Raw genomic sequence first — 10,647 nt, 5'->3', positions numbered from 1 at the left:
CTACGTAACCTATATTCATCTCCATGTTTTATGATATAATAAACAACCCCCAAGGCCTAAAAAAGACCAATTGCTTTGCAGGAAAATCCATAGATGATTGCTGTGTGTTGTTTTAATGTGTGGAACCTGTTTTGATGACAAAAAGCAGATTAAACAGACATGAAGCAGCTTTATTGTCAAGGTGCATAGAATATTTCAAGTGTACAAGTTCTACAAGTACTTATACAAATCCAACAATCCAAAGTCCACTCAAATCATTAACACCTCAGTCCACACATTTTGCTAATCATCTAAATGACCAGCTGTATTAACTCTGAGTTCAACACCGAAAAGCTTTACTAAAATAGCTTTATGATCAATAAATGTAATTTTTCTTTTTAAACAAAGCTATTTATACGTAGAGAAAAACATCTACGATACAAAAATACAGACCTTAGTGCAAGACAACAACATTAGCTGTTATCATTCTTTTGCAGGTGTTTTAAAAAAAAAAACAATACACAGGCCTACAATTAAACCTTCCCTTGTATCTGCCTACTGAAAAAATATCAATACCTTTTATAGCTTCTTACCACAAATGCCTTTATCTGATAAAACAAACGTGTTTATCTTTATGACCATCACATTTTCAGTCATAATAAAAATTCATGTCATCCAGGATTTAAGTTAGGAGTCATTGCTTCTTCTATCTTCCTCTGAATCGTCTTGTTTTCTAAAAGAGAAAGTGATACAAAATAAGAATTATGAATTAGACTTAGACAACTTTTATTGACATTTTGACTCTGTGTATACAAAACAAAAGTTTTTTTTAGTACAGCTTTCCAGACAGTAAAAATAAAATTTCCATTCTATACAATGCAGCAGTGATCAAACATAAATAGTGTGGGAGAACAAAAAAAAAACAAAACAAAAAAAAACATGGTGCAATGAACAAGGGAAAAACTACAAATGATTCTGTGGGGTTTTAATTCCCAGTATATTGATGCACTGGGGGTTTTAAGAAAAATTTAAGTGTATTACCTTTTGTGTTTTCTTAACTGAAGAATAATCAGTGTAAGGATTACAACTAATGTCAGGGCTCCAATGACTGAACCGGCCACTATTCCAGCAATGTTACCTGAAACACGACAAAGATTTACAATATTTTACCAGATGGTCTCTCATAGGGCTGAAAAAAATTATATTAAACACAACAAACATTACCCATCTCCACTTATCAACCATAAAGCCTTTTATTTGTTTCCAGTAAGTGTTGAGAAAAAATTATATATGATAACTGTGTCTAAAGATTTTATGCAGAGGAACCATGGACAAAGTTACAGTAAGACAACTGTGGTTCTCACATTTTTGTAAGATTATTAATAATTTGATTCACTCCCACCCTCAATCCAGCTAATATGCAGGTAGGGTGTCCACTGGATATGCTAATATATGTCATTTTAGTCAAACTGAGCTGTTTTCATTTAAAAATCCCATAATAAAGCCCTTCAGCCTATGAAGCACTCTGTGAAAAGTGCTATACAAATGAATTTTACTTACTTGCTTCACACTCAGTATCAAATGAGCCTGAGTAACCCATTCTTTTTTTTTTTTTTTTTTTCAGAAACAAACTGCCTAAAAGTCTGGGATGATATTAGTCAGCTTCAATATGATCCACTTTTACATATGCCAACAACCAATCTACACCAAATTCTATGGGCATTATATCCCCAGCACATCAGGATAACCTGTGTGTTAAAAGGTTCCAGTTGCATGCTTCAGAGGCCTGAATATAGCTGGGGGCTCTATGGCTAGCAGCAGACATTTGATTTGATTGCATTCAGTTTACTTTCAATTCATTCAATGCTTTTTGATTGTTATTTTGATTGCTAATTTGATTTATATTTAACAACATAAAATGTGCTTTACATAAAAACAAACAAAAACCCCAACACAAAAAAACTGCAGTAAGAGTTTAAAATTAATAAATAAATTAAAAGGACTCAGAGGACCACACAACAATGGGCTGTTAAAAGCCAAAAAGTAAAAGTGGGTCTTAAGACAAGACTTAAAACAATCCACTGTAGAGGCTGTTTGTATATGGAGGGGCAAAGTCTGGGGCCAACTACCGTACATAAATTGTCCAGGTCCCTGGTTTTATGCCTAAACTTAGGCACTTCTAGATGAAGATGGCGCTCACACCTCAGAGCATGTGCTGGAGAGTTAATCTGGAGGAGGTTGGTAATATATTGAGAAGTCCCTTGTATTTATATTGTATTTATGTCCCTATATTAAAAAAACGCCTATGTATAGTTAGCAAACAGAATATACTGGAAAGGTCCCAGAGTCAGGAATAAAGATATTAGTCATTTTTCTACGATCAATTGTGTGTGTGAATCCCGCTCTACTGCAATGTGATGTGGCAGCCCACAATTTCAAGAATTGTTAAAACTGTAGAAAAACATTTATTTTAAAAGCGCCACTTAAAAATCCACTTGGCTTAGACCAATAATATCTACATAACCACATTTTCAGACGTCTTTTTAAAACACATGATACCTGTATGGTTATTTGTGTGCAAAAGCATTTCACAAACAGTCTTCAGTCTAGGTAAAAAGGAAGCTCTCCAACAAGTTCTACAATTCAGCAGAAATAAAAACAGTTTTAAGTCAACTTTAATAACCCTAGTTATAGAAAAAATAAAGCTCATATGCCAGTTCTTCTTTAATTGTATTAGTTTGACCTTTTTCTCTAATTAAACAATAAACTTGCATTAAAATATTTTTTGGTAAGTATTGCATGAGGTGGATACCATGAAATAGCATAAGGCTTTTTTTTAAAGACCAAAAATCTTCTGTAGGGGCAAGTAAGCTCTGATACAGATCTAGTCAGGAAATGTAACAAAAATCCTTTGGAGAAATGCAGGAAAGTAGTGATGATTTTTTTCCCCAATATTTTTTCAATCAGTTTCTGATTTAAGGAAATCAATCATGGAGACTGCAGACCTTTCATACAAAGCAAACATATTGATTGGAAAAGTACAAATAGTAAAAGAAAATTCAGAATCAAACACATGTATAGACACTGGCTTGTTGATTTATAAAAATCACAGTTTTAATGTTCATTGATTTTTTAATTTTTATTAGTTGTTCATACTGGGAACCACGCAGCTTGGATCTTCTCCGGACCATTTGCCATTGCTCTGGCATGTACGTTCTTCTGATCCTCTAAGCTTGTAGCCTTTATCACAAGAAAACTGCACCTTAGCTCCCTGTGTATAGGTGGTACCCATCTTTTCCCCATTATCAGGTGGTGGGATCCATCCACAGGATATCACTGCAAAAAACAATAACAAACACAGCGACACAAAGTTGAACATAAATGTATAAATCTCCCAGATTCCTTAATAGAAATCATACCAGGCTTCAGATCCTCCACCAGAGAAACGTGACTCTGGAAGGAAACTCTGGTAGCATTTCCAATCACGGGGCTACGTCCTACGAGGATGTCATACCTGCATTAAAATATAAAACATTTATGAAGCAATTCCTAAACATTTAGCCATTAGAAAGAAGTGATTCTTACTTTAAGTAATTAGTATAAACAAGACAGTACAGAACCAGCCAGCTGGCCTAAAGCTCTTGATAGTTCTTGAAACTACATAAAAAAGGTACCAAATGTAAACATAGCAAATGAAATCACAGATAGGTGGTTTTACAAATAACACATTCTGTTTTTGTCTAGACTGGAGTCACTTTGTGTTTATTGGTCTGTATGGCCAAATTAGTGTTAAATAACAAACAACAAATAACTTTTTTTAACAGTGACAGTTTTCAAGGGATTACTCTTTTTTTATGGACTTATGTTATATTTTTATAAGTACTTCATATTTTACCTGGAATAGTTAACTTTCCTATTGTCTTTATTCAATATAAAGTTTTAGAATCTTATTTAATCAAGGATAACAGCTAGTATGAGTGGCTAAGACCAAAGTGGTTTCTGTACTCCAGTTTAGAAACATTTGCAGTGTTTTAAGTTGACAGAGTTTTACAAACCTTTCAAACTGTGTCTTGTTAGCATTTGGTATTTATTACAAGATATTGAATAATAAATAACAACCAAAATTAATAACACACAAAAGGGGCTTTTGTTTTGGCCCCTCTGAAAGCATGTCTTACTGGTTTCTTGCAGGTTTTACATCGTTGAGATTTTTTTATCTTCTGAAATCCAGCATGAAAATGAGATTCTACCTCTATCCATTTTTAAAATAGACATTATTTTTTTTCTATGTGATTTGGTCCACGCTTATTTAGGTGTATTATTCGCTCAGAGAGGAATTTCAAAACAACTTGTGGTCATTATGTGAAAAATACCAAATGTAAAATACATTAAAATAATTTTAGTTGGGCTATGGAGGATTTTCCTAACCAAAATGGGCCCCACATTAAAATTTGCCCAGGGCCCACTGCAACCTGTCTCTGCTGTTGTGTTTTAAACAGAATGCCAGCTTGTTTCTCCTTCCTACCTACAGAACTGAGATCCCTCTCCGGAGCATATTTCAGCTGCCTGATTGTTCAGTGGATCATCCGGATTTTCAGGAACAGTAAATACTGGAAGAAAACTTGGATCATGTCTTGGAGCAAAGTAGTAGGTGTTCAGAAGATATTCTGAATCATATGTAAACAAAGCAGAGTTGTTCTGTATCGCCCCTGGAGAGAGAAAAAAAAAAAACTTCATTAAAAGTTAAATGCAATAAACTCCCAGTCACTTAACTTAGGGGGTGAAATCATATGGATTGACACAGGATGAAATCTAACAGAAACACTGCAGACATCTTTTTAATTATTGCTTTTTCATGGTGTTTAGGTTCTAGTAATTTAAGTTATGTAATTTCATATATTGGACAAAATAAAACATATAAATGGTGATTTCTTACAGCTCGCCCCAAAGTTGAACAGCTCTTCTGCATCACTGTGGTTCTGAAATAGCTTTCCGTTGGGTAGGGCTAGGTCATCATTAGGGTCACCATTCATCTTTCCCAACAATCCAAGAGTGGAGCCTTTAAATTCCTCTGGCAGGAGCACTGTGGTGGTCATAGTTTCTCCCCTATGTCGCACTTCCACCCCAGCTCCAGATGGAAACATTACAGTGACATTTATAGAGGTGGGAGAAAACACGAACACGCCTGCAAAATATTTGTTAAGAAGACAGAGAAAACAGCAAATGCTGTGCAAAACTGAAATGTTTTTTGGTTTCAAATAAGCGGTCAATTAAATAAAAGAAAAAGATTGTTAGTGATGGTGCCTTTGAAGAGAAAAATGATGGTAATACAGAATTCAAGGGTCCAAAACTAAATTATTCTCTTTTTTTACAATAAAACCTTTGATCAAATCAGTGGAATCTCACCTTGTAAATCCATCCAGGTCTGCTCCGCGAAGGAGAGGATTTGCTGATTACGCAGCACTTCAAGGCCATCCTTTCTGATATCAAGCCGCACCTCAATGATGTCTGATGACCCTTCTCTCATAGCTACAGACGTCAGCCTTGTTGCCTTGATCGTCGCTCCTGAATCTAGTGATATCAAAAAAGATAAAAACAAACAGATGTTTCTTTGCTTTCCTTACTTTATGATTTACTCTGCATTGTTGGCAAAAGCTTCATATCTCACCCTTCACAGGCTCGGTTCTGCCTTGGACTGTCAGCTGTTTCTCCTCTGATGTGACCAAAGTGTATTCCCCTTTGCCATTGAACGAGTAGCTGACACCATCAAAGGTTATAAAGTGTGGATCGCCAAACACTATAGCTGATATTTAACCAAAACGTAAGCATAAATACATTGGAATCATCCCACAAAGGAGCCAAAACAAAATGTACCTGAGCTTGGCGACTGGTAGCGCCTGCAGTCACTGGAGGGCCGGTGTTTAAAGTAGTAGTGGCAGTTGTCAGACCAAAGGCAGCAGTAATAGAAGCTGAGAACGTCATAAACCCAGTGGGATTGGCCGGGGATCCGAGGAGGTTTTTTAAATGGAGGTGACCCCCAGTCATGAGCCCGGTCTGGAGTACTACCCCCTATCGAGTCTGCTGTGAGCACCTGAGCGCCTGTGCTGTCATAGCAACACTGCTGTCCTGCAGCATATTTAGGACTGGGGAAATAAAACCCCAGGTAGGGAAAGCTTAGGGTTAGGGTTAGGTAAGTAGGTAAATACTCACTGAGAACCAGAAACCAAAGCATCCATGAGCAGAACATGCTCAGATATATGTCGCATTTACTGGGACTCACCTGGCTTGTATCGCTCTTACACAGTGAACACTCCCAGGATGATATGTGCACACGCTCCCTTTCTCTATATCACAGCCGTAATCAGTCTGAGGAATGCAGAGGAGATCTAGAGTTAATGACCAAACAGGGATTGAATTTATTCTATATTTCAACAATCACCTGAAGCTCAAAGCTTTTAACCAAAGAGGTTTTGTTATTTCGCTTGGTAAACTACATAAGAAAAGAAATGACTGAGTTTTATGGTTTTATAACAACAGAAATAATTTTATGGTTTTAAACCCTGTAGTCTACATGTTACATCAGACAGCCTGTTGCTTGTATAGGGATCATAAATTCTGTAATTTGATGGGTGCATTTTCTTTACTTTGAACTGGTTGCTATCATAAACAGATCAACTAATTACAGATTCATCTTGACCATAAATTTAAATTCCAACACTTGGATGAATTCACCAGCTCTTTGAACCAGTTTAAAAAAACTCACAATCTGCTCTTGTTGTACCCTTATTTTGTTCAGGTAATATTTAATGTTGCTACCAGTGAATGTACCCTTATCCGAACATCTCATCTTCACCTACATGAAACCTCCCTGTGTCTGCTCTTGCTTGAGCCAGAGTGCATGGGCAGTCGATGACCTCAGTGAGGAAGTTTGGCAGCTCACTTTCCAGTTGATCCCAGGCTAAACACTTATCCAGAGCCCACCCTGATGAGTTTTGTCTGAAACTTTCCTCTAGATGCCAGGCCAGAGCATGATCCTCACTCCATGCAGCTTGGACATTCCTGAATAAAACACATTAAAGTGCAGAACTTACACTAGAGGTCATGGATAATTGTCTTTGACTTCTGAATTGCAAATGTGAAAAAAATTAACTTGATTCTTGAAGCAGTTTTATTGGAGTATCTGAACTTACCAACTGCCATCAGGGTAGCTGCTTGAGCTGACACGAACAGCACCCAGCTCCCAATTTGAGAAGCCATCCGGGGCTATTTTGGGCAAAAAGCTAAAGGAGCCACTGTTGGGATGATCTTTGGCAAGGGAATAAAGAAAGTGCCACTCACCCTGCCAGTACTCAGAGTATGGCTCTCCTGTAGAAAACAGTTTCTAATTTAAGTCTTTTCTTAATTTCAATGAACATGTTAAAGATAGAAAAAAAAAATAATATAAGAGCAAGATGGATTGAATACAATTTAAAGCTCTGTAATCCTTTAAGTGAATGAAAATCTTTCTCACCTGTCTCTCTATATCCCCAGAGCTCTAGGTTAACTTTTTCTGCATTGACTAAAGATGTATTCCACGTCATCTTTAAATCCCCTCCAACGTTAGGGGTTCCATAGTACTGCCACTTTGTTGAGTTCACTAAAATAGCTTTAAATCGAGAATCCAACTTGCCGATGTGAACTGCAGCAGCACATACAGATCGGTCAAAACAAACAAACTTTTAACAGGTAAAGTTTTTATTTAAAATGTTTTGCATTGAGCTGAAGTACCTGAAAGCCAAGATCCTGCTCTGTTGAAGGTGGTACCATTATCTGAGGAGATATGCAAGGAAACCCATCCAGTTTGGTATAACAGTGGGGAAATGCAATGGCCCCTTCCATCTTCATCCACGTACCCTACTGTGTTAGTTTTACTATCAAACCTGCCGATCGGAAAGGAATGATTAGTTTTTTTTTTTGTTTTTTTTTTAATCCAACATTTAAATGAAAATAATTGGGGACAGAAAAATATCCTACCTACAAACAATGTGAGAGCTCTTGTTGAAAGTTGCATCAAGGACAACCAAGTCTGTCCCACCCATTATGGTCCCAGAGTACGGAGAAGTATTTACACAGAACTCTTTGTAGTCAGAGCAGCAGGACCCAAGAGACCCACATGTCGGGTGGCAGGAGCAGGAGACCATTTTCTTCCCACAATTCTCTTCACATGTCTCTCCTTTCCAAAAGAAAAAAGAAAATCTGAGATACATGGCAAATTCACTGTGTTTTACAACTAGCCAGTCAGACTGGCTTTGCAGGGTGCTACGTATAAAAAAAAAGTACATTTTAAACTTAAGTATCAAAGTGGTTTCCATTATTAGAGCTGGAATGTTTTTGGGTGCACAGATTTATAAGACTGCATAGAGTCTGGTCTCTGTGCTAAAAGCATCAAGATTGCACAGGTCCGGACTTTGAACCGCTGACTGGACAAATAACTAATCTAAAACATGATGTGTTCACTAAATGTTAAAGTTTTCTGCCAACAAACATTTGATTGATTATCCAATATTTACCTCCCCAAAATATTGATGTTTAATCTTTAAACCTGATAATTGTAAATCTGTGTAATGACAGCGCACAAAATTCAATTATTCTAACAAATGCTGTAAACTATAAGATGACCTATAACATTGATGGAAGGTTATGTTTTTTATATTGTGTTCTACCTTTTCATTACATTTTTTTTTCTTATAGACAGAATTCAAATCTATAAAAGCGAAGTGATTAGAACCCATGTACTGTATTTATAGAACCATTATTTATCCTGGACTTGCTGCTATTGCACTTCTGGTTAGACCTAAACTGCATTTTGTTGCCTTGTATCTGTACCTGTGCAATGACAATAAAGTTCAATCTAATCTAATGTAAATACAACAAAATTTATTTTTCTATTTACTTTTTTTATTTCTTTAGATTAGTTAATTTCCCTTTTCTTGTCATAATCTTCAAGTCATTTTGTATGTGATTTTCGGTGCAGGATAATCAGTTTAATCAGCTTTTGTAGGTATTGCAGAACAGGAGTTGGTACCATAACTGGCCCCTGACCCAAGCATGTTCAAAGCTCGGTTCATCAGATTTTTTTTTATTGAAATGTAGAACAAAGGCGTTTAGAAAATGCCTTTTCACCGTATCTGTAGTATCTCTCCAAACATCTTTTACCACCTGCCTTCTTTCCTTTTTTAATCCACATAGGCATTTTTCTTTTACATACATAGATATGTAAAAATGCATCAACATACATAAACCGGATGATGAATAAAGTGCAACTTGCCTAAAATTATATTATGCTTTTTTATGCATACTAAGCACCCAACCATGTAGCCATATTCATTAATCACTCTCATATACATCAAAATGCAAAACTAGTTGTTAACGTTTGGTTAAGTGTCTTGCCAAGAGGCACACTAACAAGAGAAAGTTGAAATGCAATCCACAACTACTTTATCCATAGGGCCACAGTTGCCTCAACCAAAGTGAACCTCAAGTAGTGAAAGATTCCCTGAGCTGTATTCTGATTTCCCAGGTGCAAAAAAATGGTCAAACTTTCATTTAGAGGTAAGTCTTTCTTTTTTTAATTCATGAAAGCTAAAAGTGTAATAGATATCTAAATCTATTCAGGAAACAACTTTAAGGCATCTTGTAATAAGTATTTACATTTTTTTTCTTCCTATGATAACCTAAATTAGAATCAAATAATCTCATCACAAAACTTGAAAGAACTGAATTAAAGACATAATCCTTAACGATACCCATAATGTAGAGGTTACTTGCCTGTTGTTCTGCAGATAAATGAAAGCAGGAAGATAAATATTGCAGTTCTTGATCTTCTCATCCTGACAGAGTTCGATTTTCAGCTCCTCTTTCTACTCTTACAGTATTTGTACCATGCTGTTGCTTCTAAACCTTGGACCTCTGATTACCTATATTTATGCAAACTCCTGTTAATCACTAACTATGAATGATCAGAGCAAAATATTCAGCTCCATGCTCAAGTGTAATTTTGACCTTCTCCTGTTTTGATAAACTCTAAACCTGTAAAATGTAAGATAAGCGTTTTGTGTTAGATATGATAATGAAATATGCTGACGTATGCAGAGGAATTTATCTGAAACCAAGAGTAATAAACACTGATAAACTAATATCTGATTGTATGAGCATCAACATTTACTACCACAGTAGTACTTTCAGTATTTTGTGAAATTTATGGCTTGAAACAAGTCGAGTTTTTTTAAGAGATGTATGTGAGAAATGCATTGAAATCTATATCAGTCTTGAATTAGTTAAAAGATGAAATACACTACCTTAACACATGCTGCACTGAAATGACAGCAAGGTATAGTAAAATGTGGCCATATTTCAGTATTGAATTTCATTCCAACACATACTCAAACATTTTTCATATATATTATAGCCCAAACAGGAACCTTATTGCTTGACTGACTTCAGTAAATCCGGATTTAGTCAGGTATCAAAGTAAAGAGGCCACATTGATAATGTAGCAGCCTGTGTCAGTAGCTGTTTTTCCATTAGAAATCTGCACAAATCTATGTTGAAATTCTGACAATTTTTAAAATGCTAATTTCCGCAATTAAGGAATTGCTAAAAAAAATGAAATACAGTTGAAATTGCATG

At 35.9% G+C, this 10,647-nt stretch overlaps 1 protein-coding gene across 1 annotated transcript; it reads right to left on the bottom strand.

The window, feature by feature from the left end:
• Nucleotides 1-613: 613 nt before the first annotated feature.
• Nucleotides 614-9,881, bottom strand: susd2 (sushi domain containing 2). Its single transcript, XM_015385113.1, has 16 exons — nt 9,787-9,881; nt 7,993-8,191; nt 7,747-7,898; nt 7,490-7,657; nt 7,170-7,344; nt 6,837-7,038; nt 6,260-6,345; nt 5,854-6,122; nt 5,648-5,782; nt 5,386-5,550; nt 4,916-5,164; nt 4,505-4,688; nt 3,399-3,493; nt 3,136-3,315; nt 1,021-1,117; nt 614-712 (listed from the first exon to the last, which is right to left on the bottom strand). The coding sequence occupies exons 1-16, from the start codon at nt 9,845-9,847 to the stop codon at nt 667-669; spliced, it is 2,463 nt and encodes an 820-aa protein (XP_015240599.1). The 5' UTR covers nt 9,848-9,881; the 3' UTR covers nt 614-666.
• Between the last annotated feature and the right edge of the window lie 766 nt (nt 9,882-10,647).

This window comes from Cyprinodon variegatus, unplaced genomic scaffold (assembly GCF_000732505.1).
Source record: "Cyprinodon variegatus isolate N-32 unplaced genomic scaffold, C_variegatus-1.0 Scaffold331, whole genome shotgun sequence".
In the NCBI taxonomy this organism is placed as follows: domain Eukaryota; kingdom Metazoa; phylum Chordata; class Actinopteri; order Cyprinodontiformes; family Cyprinodontidae; genus Cyprinodon; species Cyprinodon variegatus.
This window is presented reverse-complemented; position numbering and strand designations above follow the sequence as displayed.

Coding starts and splice junctions, on each gene's coding strand:
- susd2 (XM_015385113.1), bottom strand. CDS start 9,847: ATGAGAAGATCAAGAACTGCAATATTTATCTTCCTGCTTTCATTTATC. Junction 7,899..7,992: donor AGCTCTCACATTGTTTGTAG/GTAGGATATTTT, acceptor TCCGATCGGCAG/GTTTGATAGTAAAACTAACA. Junction 5,165..5,385: donor GACCTGGATGGATTTACAAG/GTGAGATTCCAC, acceptor AATATTTTGCAG/GCGTGTTCGTGTTTTCTCCC.